Source organism: Rattus norvegicus, chromosome 1 (genome assembly GCF_021556685.1).
Source record: "Rattus norvegicus strain SHRSP/BbbUtx chromosome 1, alternate assembly SHRSP_T2T, whole genome shotgun sequence".
In the NCBI taxonomy this organism is placed as follows: domain Eukaryota; kingdom Metazoa; phylum Chordata; class Mammalia; order Rodentia; family Muridae; genus Rattus; species Rattus norvegicus.
Genome location: NC_141534.1, coordinates 21,999,769 through 22,016,303, shown reverse-complemented (window position 1 = coordinate 22,016,303; position 16,535 = coordinate 21,999,769). Strand labels below are relative to the sequence as shown.

General features: G+C 43.5%; 1 protein-coding gene and 1 long non-coding RNA gene across 10 annotated transcripts in view; one reads left to right on the top strand and one right to left on the bottom strand.

Moving 5' to 3' along the window:
- The first annotated feature begins 7,991 nt into the window (after window positions 1-7,991).
- On the top strand, window positions 7,992-15,949 carry LOC148006877 (uncharacterized). The gene is made up of 2 exons (XR_015644782.1): window positions 7,992-8,265; window positions 11,206-15,949. It is a non-coding gene; the product is annotated as an uncharacterized LOC148006877 (long non-coding RNA).
- Enpp1 (ectonucleotide pyrophosphatase/phosphodiesterase 1) overlaps window positions 14,765-16,535 on the bottom strand; it is a 64,987-nt gene continuing 63,216 nt past the window's right edge. For 8 of the 9 annotated variants that reach the window (XM_087595437.1, XM_087595440.1, XM_087595458.1 and 5 more), the window contains exon 25: window positions 14,765-16,176. In XM_087595437.1, coding sequence (XP_087451563.1) covers window positions 16,006-16,176 — 171 coding nt within the window. In that variant the 3' untranslated portion in view covers window positions 14,765-16,005. 9 annotated transcript variants of the gene reach the window in all.

The following is a 16,535-nucleotide window of genomic DNA, read 5'->3' as shown; positions in this document are numbered from 1 at the left end:
ATCCATCCTATGGCTTTCAGTTCTTTGTCCTCCGCCTTCTGTTTCACTAGGAACACAAGGTCTGACCTGTTGACGAATGTCCCTGGTGGCCGCTGAATCCACTGACGGTCCTTCCAAACACTTCACGTTCATGTTGAGAAGTCCATCGATAAGCCCAGACGTCACTGAGCCTCCAGAAAGCCAGGCCTCCCTGTGAGTCCTCCTCGTTGCTGAGATCCCTCAGAAGACGCTCAGATATGAAGCTCTAGGGTTTTGGAATAACCAATACTTGTTTCCCAAGCAACTTATGGGGTGCCTGTGTTCACGAACACGCTAGCTTCAAGTGACCCTAAGATCGCCTAAGCCAACCATATTGAAGGCTGACGCTTCACAGATATTAGGATATTCCAGAGGTCCCATCATATCCATTGTATTTTAACAGTCATGTGAGAGATGAATTTTTGGCAAAATGATTGCAGGTTTTCAATTCTACGTCAAATATAATTGTAAGGGTCAAATAGAATTTACTACCTTCCTTAGGATGAGAACTTCAGAGTATAGAGGCAAAATAAATAAATAATAAATAAATCAAACCCCAAAGAAGACACAGCGGTCATCACAGAAGCAATTATTAAATTATCACTGACTTTCATATAATTACAATGTAAAATTTAATTACAAATAATGTAGTTATATTAAAATTTCCCCAGAGTACAAATTTTTCTTAGTATTATTTTTCTAGGTGATGTTAAATGCACTTAGGGGTGTGTGGGGGTGTGTGCGTGTGTGTGTCTGTGTGTGTGTATGTGTATGTCTGTGTGTGTGTCTGTATGTGTGTGTCTGTGTGTGTGTCTGTGTGTGTCTGTGTGTGTCTTTCTGTGTGTGTCTGTGTGTGTGTCTGTGTGTGTGTGTCTGTGTGTCTGTGTGTCTGTGTGTCTGTGTGTGTCTGTGTGTGTGTGTGATCCTAGGTCTATATATCAAGGAGAAGGCTCTACCATGGAGCTATATGGTCAATCCAGCAATTGAGAGAATATTGTCGTCCTTACCACTTAAGAAAACACAGTTTCTGATGAAATGTCATGTGTCCTTGCTGGGAGCAAAATCAGGGGTTGGTGTACAATCTCAGCTGCATAGCACCATGTGTCATGGTCAGTTCAGTGCATCAAGTCAAGAAACAAGGCCACAGACATCAGAGAACGAGGAAGAACGTTCTCTTTCTTGCAAATGGCACAGGAGATGTCTATGTGAAAACACCAGAGGGATTTAAAAATCACCCTAAGACTAGAGCCAATATGAGTTTAGCAAAGTTGTGGGATATCAGACAATTTTACAGAACATAATATTAATTCTGTATGCCAGTAATGGCCACTTTGAAACCAATATTTCAAACACAGTGCTTCTTACAACTGCTAAAAGAAATTGAGAACTTAGGTATATAATAAAGAGAAATGGGCCTTGAAAACTACAGACACTCACAAAAGAAAGACTGGATCAGATGTAATCACAGACTGACCAACTGAGTAACAACTTCGTCTCCCTAAACGGACACGAGAGGTCACTTCATCAGTGCAATGTCACAGCCCGAAGCCTTGCTGAAAGCTTTCTGTAGCACTGAAGCAGTGGTCCTCAACCTTCCTAATGCTGCAGTCACTTAATACAGAGACACTATCGACTCCTTCGCTTCTAATAATGATATCCCATATAGGACATATACATCCCAGGCAGTGGTGACCTCCAACCATAACAACCCGTAACAATTTGCTACTGTTATAAGTTTAATGCAAATATTTGATATGTGACCCCTCCCCCCAGGGACTGTGGCCCACAAGCAGAGAACCACTTCTCTAGTGACTTTGTTTGTAGGTTCACTGGCGTTTGTGTATATAAGCAGTTGTGACATCTATAAACTTAAAGTCTCATTTCTCCTTCCTGAACCTGTATTATTTTACTTCCTTTTTCCTTTATTCCACCGGCTGGGACATATAGCACTCTGTTTGAAGCGGCAGAGAGTTGACAGGACATAGACATCTTGCCTTGTTCCGGTTATAACCAGAGCAGAAACCCCTGCTGTTCATCAGTCCGACGGCAATGAGTGGACAAGATCAGTGCTTCCCTCGGAGGACTTCAACCTGGCAGAGAAGCATGACTTCCTCCTGTAGCATGTTTTATAAGAAACCAGAACAACATTTAGTCCTGCCTCTCTGGTCACTCGGTCCACCTTGTCTTTAAGAAATGTTGTGCTGGTGTGTTTCTCCTTATTTCCTCTTGCATGTTCCCCTCACACTATCATCCTTCCTTCTGCAGGGAGTGTTACACACCCAGGCTAGCCTCTGAGCAATGATTCTTCCCAATCATCCGAGTTACCTTTAGGTTAAAGATTAACTCCAGTCAGTTAACAACATGGACTTGCTGGGCAGCTTACAGTATGCACGTCCAGGTTCCTTCACACGGTAGAAAATACAAATAGGCTCTCATGACTCAGAGAATCAAGGGCCCCTATCCTTTTCAACGTATGAAGTACAAGCGTGCTCTTACAGTATAGAGCTTAGAGTGGCCCTTCTCTGTCCCCTTTACTGTCAAAACTCAGCAGGATGTGTGCCTTGAGAAAGTCATGAGTGTCTTGGAATTTGAAGAGATCAACAAAACTAAGGCACCCAAAACAAACATAAAAATAAAGAAACAGGGAGAATTTACTCTCCCTGATCTTAAGACTAAACACAAAGGGACAGTATCCAAGGTAGGATAGACTGAGGGGACAGAATAGATAGTCTAACGTGAGCCCACAGAAACACATCCAACTAATCCTGACAGAGGCTGCAAGCAAATGATAACTGAATTTCCTGCACTGGCACGAAGGCTGGTTTTTACATGTTTCTGCATCACAGGTCATCCAGAGATGTCTAACTGTTGTCTGGATGACTAACTGTTGTCTAACAGTTTACATGCAGCATGGTAGAAAGCTGAGGCAATAAGATGTGGTAAGAGAGAATGAAATAGTCCGTCGTTCAAGGATGTTCATTAAGCTCAGGTGGCAAAAACTCAGTCTTCAGGAAGTTCCTGAAACTGACCAGATTCACCAGGCCCCTTCTTTCTTAAACAGACGTAACCAGTAAGGACTGCTGAGAGACCGAGACAGATCAGCTGCTGTGCGTCTGCTCCAGGTTCCCAGCTTTTGTGAGTTGTCATCAATACTGAGGTGGGCTTTGGTGATATGGTGGTCTTTGAGTCATTTCTGCAACTATAAAACTCATTGTAAAACTCATTGGTTCGTCTAATTGAACTTCAGGGGTTCCTGTACTTAGTCTGCTATTGGTTCCCTATCTGGAGTGAGTAGACATTAGGTAGTGTCTCCCCAAGAACGCACCAGACAATACTGCTGGTTTCCAGGATTTAGGACTGGTGGAAGAAGGAGGTGGGTTTGAATAGGGGGAGCCTGAAAACTTGTGGGAATAGGATAATTCTCCACCCTGGCTGTATTGGTATTTATCAGATCTATGCATAGGATAAAATTACATAGAAACACACATGCTTTTAAAGAATTTTAAATTCTAAGGGTAGGGATAGATTTGCTAATTACAGACCTATGGGACTTGTCACTCCTTCATTCACAACAGGTTACTGTCTCTGTCTTGTATTGGCAGCTTGGCTGGCCTCTGGTCTTCCAGGAGGCTCAGCTGGTCTGTCTCCGTGTCTCTCAGCAGCCCTTATTGCTTATGTATGTTTAAGGAAGAAGGGGACTGATGTATCTGCTCAGTTTCGGGGACTTCCTGAAGCCTTTCAGTTTTTACTTTCTGAGCTTAATGGATGTCCTTGAAATATGGAATATTCCATCTTCCCAATTCCTATGCTCTGGAATCGAGTTGTCTTCTATCACACTCATAATTCCGCAACATTGATTTCATGACGTGTGTGTCTGCACTCCTCTGAGGCAGTAAGTCCATCAGCAGTGTCATAATACATAGAGTTAAGTAAAGACTGGTGGGTCCATTTTAATAAACAAAGGAATGAATGAGTGAGTGATTTCAGGGACGGGTGAGGAATCTGATATTTATACACGGAACATTTTTGGTGGGTGAAAATATTTACCTTTTAGTAACAGGAACAACTTAACTGAATGTTTTCTTATTCCTACCATGCTTTTTCTTCAAGCAGAACAATTCCAAGACTGGCCAGCAGGGGGCGAACAATTCCTTAGCGCAGAGAGACCCTGTTCGTTTTTTTTTTTTTTTTCTGCTCCTCACATTCATGCGGCCCTGTGATATAACATGGGGGTGGTTTTTATTGTTCTTTGATTTGCTTGTTTGTTTGTTTCATATTAGTAAGAATCAAGCGTGTTTTCCATCTGTACCCAGGACTTAGCATCTATCATGTCAATGCAACCTTCAACGTTCACTTATTTTTTTTTAAGTGATAGTTTGTAAATCAAAACATAAAATTCTACTTTTAACTAATTTGAAGGAAAGTACATTTCAGTAGCATTAAATACATTATCATTGTTTGGGAAAAGATATCAAAAACCTTTCATCCTAGGCTGGGCATGGTGGCGCATAGCTTTGATCGAAGCACTCAAGGGCCAAGAGTTTGAGGACAGCGTTGTCTACAGAGTGAGTTCTGGGACATCCAGGCCTACACAGAAACCCTGTCTCAAAAACAAAACAAAGCTTTCATCCTATACAGCACTGACCGACTGTTTATCCCCTGCTGTCCCCTAACTCCCGATAATCTCCACGCTAATATATATATATATATATATATATATATATATATATATATACATATATATATATATATATATGATTTATTTAGATATTCTCATCTGGGCATTTGGGTCTCCGAGCCTATCCAAGCTGGAGCATGTAATAGAATAGCATCTTATAGGTTGATGTCTATATGCAGATGGGGGCTGGCACAAGTTAGATCAAGGCCATGAATGGACAGTAAAAAGAATAAGATGGGGACAAAGGTTTTTGTAGGGAGGGAGAGAAGGAGAAGGGGGATGGATCAAGATGGAAACAGGGAAGGGTGACCCAGATCCAGGGGCTGGTAGGGGGTCGTGAATTACCAAGGTAGCTGGGATGGATTTCTGTAGGCAAATTTATCTAGGTGGGCAGTTTATATCCTTACCAATTGGTTGTAAGTTTATTGTGTGGATGTATTGCACATTGAGTATTTAACATATAAATACTCAATGTTGGGTTACAGTTTGTTGAGTCTTGGTTTTACTAGGTAGCTGGGACCAGAGTTCCGGGCTGGCCAGGGCTAGCCAGGGTAACTAGCAATGGGAGTGGAGAGGCCGCTGGGACCAGAAGATAGCTGGGCTAACGTGGTATGATGTCTCATTGAAGCCAGCTGCCACTGAGATACATTAATGTTAGTTCTTTTGGCCCTACGGTGCCAGAACTAACACCAGGAAGGAACTGCCCTGGTCCGAGAGTACCAGGGGCCCATCGAGGAGTGGTGATGCTTGGGGACCAGTCAAGCCACTTTTTAAATTATACTGCAACAGCATCTCACTGTGTGCATCCGTACACCACCTTTTGTTCACTGACGGTGAACACCCACGTTCTTTGCTCCCTTTGGCTGTGGCGAGTCCTGCTGCTGTCTACAGAGGAATATGAAACCAGCACACACTTGGAAATGGTGTGTGCCCTTTTAAGGAACAAACATCTACACATAAAGAAGCAGAACCAGACCTATTCTTTTTTTTATCTGGGTCAAGTGCTTCTCCATATGCTAACTAGCCGAGGAATTGCACAGACTCTGGCCCCGATGGGCAGCACCTACCAATGCTGGTTACTGGGTTTTAAGGTCACGATGTCGTAAAACTGTGGCAGCCACCCCTGACTATAGGAGACCATAATTAGTTTCATTCACACAATTCAAAGGATAGTGGGCAGAATACGTCCAAAGAGGCAGATTGTCTTACAAAGAAAAGGGGGACACGAGAGTGATATAAACCACCACCACCAACGATCTGGAGAAACCACATCAAAAGCTGAAATACAGACACAGCTCCTGTCCACGTCCCTCGGAAGCCCAACTTACCTTACCAATCTTCTTACAGAAGAAGAAAAGTATTCAGAGAGCATGAGGGCTGGTGGGTGCCCTACATGGGAAAGGCAGGAGGGAGGAAAAGTAGGAGGGAGGAATGAAAAGGGAGAAAACAATATAATCATATTTTAATTTCAAAAAACAAGATGTAAGGTAAAAAGAAAAGGAAACAGGCTGTGGGTTGTCACCCATCCCCTCTTCGGACAGGTTTGTGACACAAATTGTCTGATTTCACTTAGGCTCCACAACGAATATCGATGCCTTGGGTTCACATGACAACGTCCACATTTCAGAATCCCAAGGACGATCTGTGCCCTGCCAGGTGGCTCTCTGTCTTCACACCATCTCTCTTTACCTGAAACCTAGACTGTGCTTCCTTTGAGCGACTGCGGTGAAGATGGAGGATCTCGAAAGGTTCCTTACACACATTAGTTACGCAGCACAGTTAAGTCCTAGGGACCTGCTTGCAGCACCGTGCCCTACTTCCACGGCATGGCTTCTAGCACCATGGTTTTCAACCTGAAGGCCAAAGGACCCTGGGGTGGCCTCCCAGATACCCTGCATATCAGATACTTTGTGAATATGATTTATAACAGTATCGAAATCACAGTTGTGAAGTAGCAACAAAATAATTTTATGATAGGGGGTTCACCAGGGCATGAGGAACTGTATTAAAGGGTCTAGCCTTAAGAAAGTTGAGAGCCACTGGAAGAGTGGGAAGAGAAATTGAGGAGGGAGAAGAAAGGAGGGGAACAGAAGAGCCCAGAGGCAAAAAGAAGGGGGTGGGGTGTTCTCTTTTCCCAGTCTCCGCTGCTACTGAGAAAGCTACCATTTCCAATTTATATACTGTACAGCTTTCCGCTCTGATAAGGAAGGCAAGTGCCAGGTTGCAGGAACCTGGCCTGTTGTATGAGTTCTCTATAATTTCTCTAATGAGCCAATGTTCAGATTTGACATCACTGCACTATCCTAAAATTGCACCATGCTTTCCTCAAAACAAAGTTCCGAAATTCATGTTATAGTTTATGAACTCTTATTTGTTTTTTGAAGCAAATCGCCAGCTCCCCCTCAGATGGCATACAACAGTTTGTGTGCTTGGAGTCGTATCTCCAAGATACGACTCTCTGGGGGCCCCACCTTCCCTGTGATGGCTGAAACACCGCATCTATTCTTGAGGGCCCAGCACAGAAAAATAGTTTCGACTTATAAATGAGTGAAAATGTTTTCCTATGTTTGTTGAATTTTGTATCTGTTTCCTACGAATGCCATAACCCACATGATCACTCCTCAGTCAAGAAGTGAAGCCTTTCTTGATTCGTTCTGCCTTCTCTTTAGTAGTGATTTCCTGTGCCTGGTGCTCCAAGAGCACATTCATTCCAAGATCTATTCTGGGGGATCTGAGGAGATGGCTCAGTGGGTAAACGCACTTGCTGTGCAAACAAAGGGGCTTAGTTCAAACCCTTAACCCCTATGTAAAACTCCAGGTACGTTATTTAATCCCCCATTGATAGACAGGGATCGGAGGTTACTGGGGATCACTGGCTGTTACCCTAGCTCTAAATAAAGTAAGAGACTCTTTCTTAAAGAACTGAGTGCAACACCCTCCTTCTCTAGCCTCCATGTATGCTTCCAGCCACACTGTATATACATACATATCACACACACACACATACACACACACACACACACACGTGCACATACACTAAAATAAAATCAAAAATAAATTTACTTAAAAGTCATTATTCTGGTTTGGACAGAAACTTCGATGAGTGACCATGAACATGATAAGTGCAGTTTTAAACAGACACTATGACATCTTGTTTACAGGCTGAAGTTCCTCACCAGGGTAGGATTAGAGTGTTACTGTGTTACAGACTTACTGGGAGAGCATGGAATTCATTCAGCCCAAAAGTTTGAACAAAAGAAGCAGTGGCAGCAGGTGTGACAGAAACGTCAGCGGCAGTATCACGTGATATGTCTCGGAGAAGCCTTTGGTTCTGTCAGCCTTCCACGGACACCGAAGGATAGGACGATTGTGGAGACAAGTGGCCCTGTTAGTTCTCGGAACCTGAGCCTAGGTTCATCCCATTACCCTGGATTTCACCGACAGGAAGTAGTGGGGAAAGGTTTCTCCTCCCTGAGAAGACGTCAGAAAGCTGGCTCGTCTCAGCTGCTGTCTGGGTGATCTGCTGTCTGGTTGCTCCCAGCTCTTTGTCTCTTTCCAGAAGTTCTGATGTGAGTCTGTGGGGCACACATGGCCACTTTTGCCAAGCGAGTGTGTCTGCCGTCTGTGTGCTGCAGCTCCTTGGGGTGCTTTATGTGGAAGGCAAAAGCCAGAAAAGGCTTTCTTTCCTCCTCCCTTCAGAGAGCAGCAGACTTTCCCCAGGGTGGGGTCCCTGAGGCCCTTGAAAGGCAATTTTACTTTTATTGACTTAAAAAAAAAAGAATCTGACTTGTGCACTGGTATCTCTAAATAAACTTCTTTTAAAGTATTCCATTAAAGCTGGCACAGTGAAGCCCTCTTGTAATCCCAGCACTTAGGAGGAAGAACGAGGAAATGGGGGCAGCCTGGCTACATGAGACCTTGACTCAAAAAAAATAGTCAGAGTTTAATGAATATACAAATTGAAAAATACCAACCATATTTTCTGTGCAATTGTCCCCCAGCCCTCCTGCAATGTGTTTGCACTCAAGTAGACGTTTTGGTAGGAATGACCCAACACTTTTTGCTCACCCGAGCATGTTTTTTTAAGGCCCCCAGATATATGTGTGTACTAGAAATGGAAATAATGTTTATTTCTGCTTTTACTAATGTGTGACTTTAACAACATGATAATAAATATCTGAAAAAAATCATAGATGAATATGAAGACATGCTTATAACCACTGGGGAAGTGTATGTTGTGTTACCGAATTATAGTCCCTGTGAAACAGACCTTATCAGCTACAGCTCTGGGAACCAGTTCAAAGGCTACAATCACAACAGGCCCAGCAGGGAGCCTGGGCAGAGATAGTCTCTGTGGCATAATTTCTTAGTCAGCATCTGTTGTCTCATGACATTTGTGGTGATAGCTTTTTCTTTAAGAAGAGATCATGGCAGGTCCCTGGGACCTCTGTAGACGCTAAGGATTCTGTACGCTTATAACCAGACAGCCCATGGTTTGAGTGTGAAGCCTTCCCCACAGGTTTGTACTTGAATGCGCCTCCACCTGGTAGTGTTTGGGAAACACTACCATGGAACCTGCTGGAGATGGCACTTTAACAGGAGGAAACATGGGGGCAGGCTTGAGGTTTTGTAGCCTGATCCCCACTTCCTGTTTTCTCTCTGTTTCCTTACTGGCAGCGATAGCCATCTGCCCCCAACCCCTACCCCCGCCCCAAGCTTTCCTTGTGGTAATGACCTGGATTCCCTTGTAACCGAAAGCCAGGATCAATGCATTCTTCCTTCAGTTGCCTTAATTAGGCATTTTATTACTGGAATGTGTTATGGTGTCCACTTAAATCCAACAAAATCAAACACCAGGTCAATTCAGATGACAAAGACTTGTTATTATCATGCCGTTATTGACCCATCGGGGCCAGAGAGCAGACTCTAGAGCTGAACTGCATCCGTGAGGAGAAGTTACACAACATATTTAAGGATGAAGCCACAAATCGAGGAGAAACGGCCTGGGCTGTAGCATTGTCCAATCATATTTTGTCACAAGGGATTGGACAAGGGAGTCTTCATTGTGGTTTTTTTCCCCTGACTCAGGGCCAGCAAGTGACAGGAAACAAGTAAACATTCCCTGGCCACCTGGTTTCAAGGCCTTTGACTCAGAGCCTTGGTGGTCAGACCTCATCCTGGATATTTGACACGTAACTCAAGCTGATAAGAGAACAAGGAGTTGGTTGTGGACCTGGGACCATGAACTCAGTTTGCTCCCGCCGGCAAGATGAAGAAGTTGTCCCTGTGATAACTGGTTGCAACTGAACACTCTTGAAACTACTGTTTTCCCTGTGGTGACTGTAGATTCTTCCATTAGCAAGCATGTATTTGCTGTTGTGGCTAGGGTCTGATACAACTTCTTGATATGATCATCCATCCACCCACCTATGTTACAGTCACACAAGAAGTACCAGGAGCCTTGGGGCATGGATTGTCTGCTATTTTATATCTAGAAGGGTCTGACAGACCTTGTACTACAGCAGTGGTTCTCAACCTTCCTAATGTTGTAACCCTTTAATACAGTTCCTCATGGTATGTGACCACAAAATTATTTTCTTTACTACTTCATAACTATAATTTTGCTACTGTTAGGAATTATAATGTAAATATCTGATATGTAGGATATCTGAAATCTGACCCCCAAAAGGTGGTTTGAGAACCCGTGTTCAAGGTTAATGTTCACAAGTGAGCACGGAGGGACAGGAATTCCATTTGCCCTTCCCTCAGCTCCAACTTACCCTGAATGCCTCACACCCTGACACGGAATAATCAGCACAACTTGGGAAGCCACTGCTAGTCCTGCTCTGGTTGAATGTTATCAGATTCCTGGATTAAAATGAGCCATTGGAAACAAAGTGGCCATGTCAGATACAAGTGCCGGGAGCTCTCAGGATTGGCAAACTTGTATCCGTTTGTAACTCAAGAGGCATGAGCAAAGTAGCAACCTTGTCCAGGTACAGAGCGAAAGATAAGAAGCCAGAGTTAGAGGGGTCGCGCAGAGTATTTAAAAACTGCAAATTTGAGCAATACGACACACTCATTAGACTAAGAAATTTTACCTCATTTAAAACACTTTCAAGTTCTCCATATTGCATGTCCAGTTCTGAGGCTTTTTGCCATGGGCAGCACCCAGTTACTACACTGGTACTTGTAGAGCTGTAAACAGTTCTGCTTTAAAAAAAAAAAAAAAAACTTCAGACAGCACTTTTTTTGTATAGCCCAAGCCAGTCTTGAACACGTGATCCTTCCGCCTCAGTCTCCCAGTGCTGAGAACATAGGAGTGTGCCTCCGTGCCTAGTGCCATAAATATTTTCGATAGTGAAAAACATCTGGTCATTCTAAGATAAAATTCTTGAGATATCATCGACAGTCTTCCATTCCTATATAAGCGTGTTCTGTACTTTTACTGTGTGAGTGAAGACTGAAACGGATTCTACTTGTGAATTCTTACTCTTCTTACTTTATAGGTTTGAGGGTTCTTGCTTGCGTGCGTCACGTCCACGTAGTGCCTGCAGAGGCCAGAAGAGATTTCGGGATTGCCCAGCAATCGGAGTCAGACATCTGTGTGCCTCGATGTGGTTGTTGGGAAGTGAACCCAGGACCTCCGGATGAGCAGTTAATGCTCTTAACTGCCGAGCCATCTCCCCAGACACTGAATTCTGAATTTTTGATAGGTAACAAGATTAGAATTTAAAGTGAAAGCATTAGTTATTCTTATCAAAACCTTGAAACTGTCCCCTGACCTGATAGTTTACACTTCAGCATAGAGTTCAATTGGAACAGCATTGGGAAAACAGTAAAGCGCAGGTCGGTTGCATTGGAGACTGATAAGAAATCTTCCCACAAAACAGGAAGAAGCTGAGAATATACAAAGCTACCAGAGAAAAAAACTGAGCCTTAGCTTTATGTCAATTTCTGTGGCATCCAGACAGATTCTTCCATTGGTACCAAACATATTTCATGTGTTTATAATCTCCAATAATAGATACAATTTCTAGTAAACTACCTTTTTTCTTGAATCCTTACGTTTAGTGGAAGGGATACTTGCAAACATTTCATACTGAAGATGTCTATAGTTGTCACAAGTTAGCACCTTTCCTCTAGTTACAGACTATTCTAGACACTAGAATGACAGTCACATGCCTTTGCCCCCAAAGAGAACAGAGGTTGCAGGCTGGCAGCCTTTGCTCTGTGAACCTGAGGTGAACTTTACTTCCTTTTCTCCCCACAACAATGCAGCTGTGGTTTAATGTCAACAATGCTTGGACTCCAGATCGTTTTCTTTTCCCTGTGGGGAGCTCCACCCCTCCCCCACCCCACCCCTCACATATAGCTACATAGGAAAGCTGCCAAGACTCAGTATATTAAAGTTTTATTAAGACACTGACATTTCTCAGTATAGACACACCCACATCCTGTAGAAGAACTTCTTGTCTTTTACAATATTTAGAATGACCAAAAGCAGCCCGCAAACGTCCCTGCTCTGTAGTCATGCTAGAATTATAGCTTAGGAATGCATTTACCATCACCCTCTTCCTGTTACAAGCTTCTACACGAAGGGTAATCAGCTTAATTGTTTCAAAGTTCAAGTGCTAGTTCATCTGGCAGATAAGCATGTACCCACAGGACAGAAGTTACCCTGGCTAATAACACAGAAAAAGTCATGGAGGACCAAACTTCTCAGGGGAGTCATCTGCCTCATCGCATCACATCTCCTGAACACGCCGTCTCCCCTCATCTCCTGAACACATCTCCCCTCATCTCCTGAGCTCATGTCTCTCCGCAGCCTCCGTTTTAACAGTCCCAGAACACTTCAGATGCACTTTCCCCACAGACTCTGAGCCTTTACCTTCTTCCCACTGTCATCCTGTCTGCAGCTCTGGTTCTTGAAAACACTTTTAAAAAATTTCTGCCTGGTTCTTTCTCAGCAATGAAGGTACTGACTACACAGGCCATTTTCTTTGGAATTTACTTACGATCCTTAAGAAGTATGGGTGCCCACTAGCGGCAGACCACTGAACTGAGAACAGGACCCCCTTTGGGGAATTAGAGGAAGGATTGAAAGAGTTGAAGGAGCTTGCAACCCCATAAGAACAAACAATGCCAACCATCTAGAGCTTCCAGGGACTAAACTACTACCCAAAGATTATACATGGACTGACCCAGGGCTCCAACTGCATAGGTAGCAGAGAATAGCCTTATTGGGGCACCAGTGGAAGGGGAAGCCCTTGGTCCTGTCAAGGTTGGACCCCCCCAGAGCAGGGGAATATGGGGGGGTGGGGAGTAAGGATGGATAGAGGGAGAACATCTGTATGGAGGAGGGGAAGGGGATGGGGGCTTATGGACAGGAAACTGGGAGAGAGAATAACATTTGAAATGTAAATATAGAAATATATCAATTTAAAAAAAGAAATATGGACTCCCAAGGTATAGAAGTCAAATTTAGGATTTAAAGGGGATGCGTATCATTCTGCATAATAGTCCTTGTCAGAAAAAGTAGGATAAAGCCACCGTCACCTACAGGTAGCCTCTAAGAGCTGTAGCCTCTAAGAGCTTTAGACTCCAAATTAATTAATTAATATCTTTCATATTTCACCAACAGTTTCTACTCCTTAGGAACCCACTCACACATCTGCCGCTGTGGCCTGTTTCCTCAAGATTATAGGAACTGTAGTCAGTTCCTCTTTACAACTTTGGTGTCTAGCTCAGAGAATGGGAACCTATCCATTTAATGAAGCCCCACTAGGATGCTTCAAGCCGAGTGGGACATGTAACTAATAGTGTTATTATATACAGACATAGACATAGACATAGACATAGTCTGTGAGAAATTTCTGCAAAAGTGAAGCAAATATCCTGCTAACTGGTGACAAAGCTGTTCTATTACACATAAAACAAACCCAGGAAGACTGAGTAATACATAGGCAGACTGAGTACCTGGGGACTCAAGAATAACGTACTATGTTCCAAGGTTTCCTTTTAGCTCATATACCTCAGGCTTCATGAAGAAGCAACATGAAAATGCCAGAAAGGGATGGGGAGGGCAGGGAGTGGAAAACATGGCCCGCTCTCACCATCCAAAGGACAAAGCAGGACTCAGCAAAATCTACTCTGCACCAATGAAACACACAGAAGACCTACACACACACACACACACACACACACACACACACACACACACACACACACCAGGGAAGGGTGTGGCACCTACACTTCTACCTTCGGCAAGCTATGAATCGGGGCTCAGCTTTACAGCTCCACTGCCAGGGCGGGGCCAGTGAGGTCTGAGCAGTCTGAGAGTGTCATCCCATTCAGTGGGGATGAAGTTTTCTCCAGGATGTCAGCACCACCGGAGACCAGCCAGAAGCAGTAAGTGGTCCGGTTCACATCTCAGCCTGGGAGGCATCAGCAATGAACGAGCAGAGAGTTGAATCCCCACCTTGCGTACCTTCTCTCATCCCAGTATCAATGGAGGAGGTGGAATACTTCAGCTCCCAGACTGTAGGAAGGGAGCCGAGCCCCCAGTATTCCTGCAGGAATAACGTCAGAGGAGACTTACCCAGGATGCAGGGTGTTAAGACAGAATGCCTAAAATATCCAGGTTTTAATTTAAAACAGTCATCGGAAGCAGAAAAATAAGTTGAGGACAAGAAAAACCCACTATTGATAGAAACAAAGACTGATACAGGAAATGTGGACGAACCAAGGAGAACTGTCCAACTTCATCATAAAAATGCTCCAACCGGCAACCGCAAGCACACATGAAGCGAGCGAAGAATTTGATAGTCAATGGAATAACACTTCTCAGCAGATAGAAGACATAAAGAGGCAGGACACAAGTAACATTTTACAAATAAAACAATAGCTTAAGTATAAACCCACAGAGAACAGCAGCAGAATGGATACAATGAAAGGTAACATAAAGCCAAACAAAACCCTAGACAGACTGGCAGAAACCAAACGTGGAAAGAACAAACTGAGAGATACACGCACCAGAGCCTATGGGTAAAACAAAACACCACCTTCTGAGTTATCATGGCAATGTTGATTGCAAGTTTTATTACCTAAACATCTTTACAGATGACAAAAGGAATGATTATCCTAGGAAGGACATATGAAAATCTTTGGTAGGGTAATATTATATCAAAATGGACCCAGGAAACCTAAAATGTAACACAGCCTCTGGAGGATCACCGGTTGGAACAAGGGCAGAATCAATGCAGAGGGGAAATTACATCAGCGTGTCATTCGTTGTGTGCATAGTGAAGATGTTAAGTGAGGGGTGACACATTCTCTTCTTATCGACACAGCTTCAAATTGAAGAGCTAGGCCAGGTAAAGTCCTTCTTCCACTGGCCGGTCTCTTGTGCGAGGAAACACTCTTCTCGATGAAAAAATGTCACTTTGTAAATGCCAATAGTTCTCTGGGGTTTCACCCAAACGAAGCCTAATTTTAATGGCCTGAGAAAGCCATGCTCAGGGCTCTTTTTTGGTCTTCATTTATTTCTAGTGAAGAGAACTGGGACGCGTATTGGGAGAGCGTGCACATGTACACGTGTGTGAGTGTGAGTGTGTGTGTGTGTGTGTGTGTGTGCATGTGCAAGAGCATGTACATGTGCACTTGTTCAGGTGTATACAAATGTAGAGTCTGATTTTTTATAAAAGCTAGATACACTCAACTCACAAATTTTCCATCAAAGTCCAATTTTTGAAAGTCACTACACCTGAAGAGATCCGATCACAATTTGTTTTAAAAGCACAAGGCCAACTATTTGGTTATTGGCGGAGGAGAAAGAAAAGATAGAAATAGGACCTCACTGAATTAAAACTCAGTCTCTAGATAAAAATTAATCCAAGACAGTTTTCCCTTTTTCTTAATGGGTCATGAGCTACCCCAGTCCTTTACCTAGTTTTATTAACAATAGCACGATTCCAACATCAGGTCCCCAGACCATGTTCACTGCCCCTTGTCCCATAAGGGAGACCCAAGAGCACTTCTGGGTGTGAGGTGAAGTGTCTTTACTCCTAGCGCATTAGGAACACATCTAATTCTTAGACAGGAAATCTGCACGGCACAGGACAGGAACACTCTACAGACGTGTGGGGTTGTCGCACAGCCTGGAGACACCAGCACCACATGGGACTCCCAGTTTTAACTCCACTTTACAGCTTCCAAACATTGCAAAAGTGTAGAGGACTGTATAAAATATAAGACTCTTTCAAAAAGATCTATGGTGTTTTGTTTTTTTTTTTTTTAATAAAAAACAATCAGTCTTCTTGGCTGAAGATTGGTAAGTGTGTTTTCAACCTCAGCAGTTCTGAAACTGACTCCTGTCGGTCCTGGTAGAAGCTGAGACCCGTGATGAGCTCAACGTCTGTGACCCGAGCTCTGTGCAATGCCAGCAACTCTTCAACCCATGCAGACTCCTGCTTTCCATGCTGGAAGGACAGAGGAGGAAGAACGGTCAGCAGAGAACACTCAGTCCGCATTCCCAATAAGGTCCCCTCTTCTCAGTTTATTTACTTAGGACATTTTAGGCTGGGAAATGACAGAAGACACAGGACCCATTTTAGGCATAATCCACTCTTTTGAGTAGCATATTTTCAAGTGTATACAATAGACATGACTGTTGAATTAGATAGACCAGAATTACAGGAAAGGAAGCAAACTGAGAACAGATGGGTACACACTGCATGGCTAAAAGAATACTCATTCCTAGAGGTTTCTGGTATTAAAAAAAATACCAGAAATGGGAACTATATAACACGGTAGAGAAAAAAACGTGGGGAAAATAGAT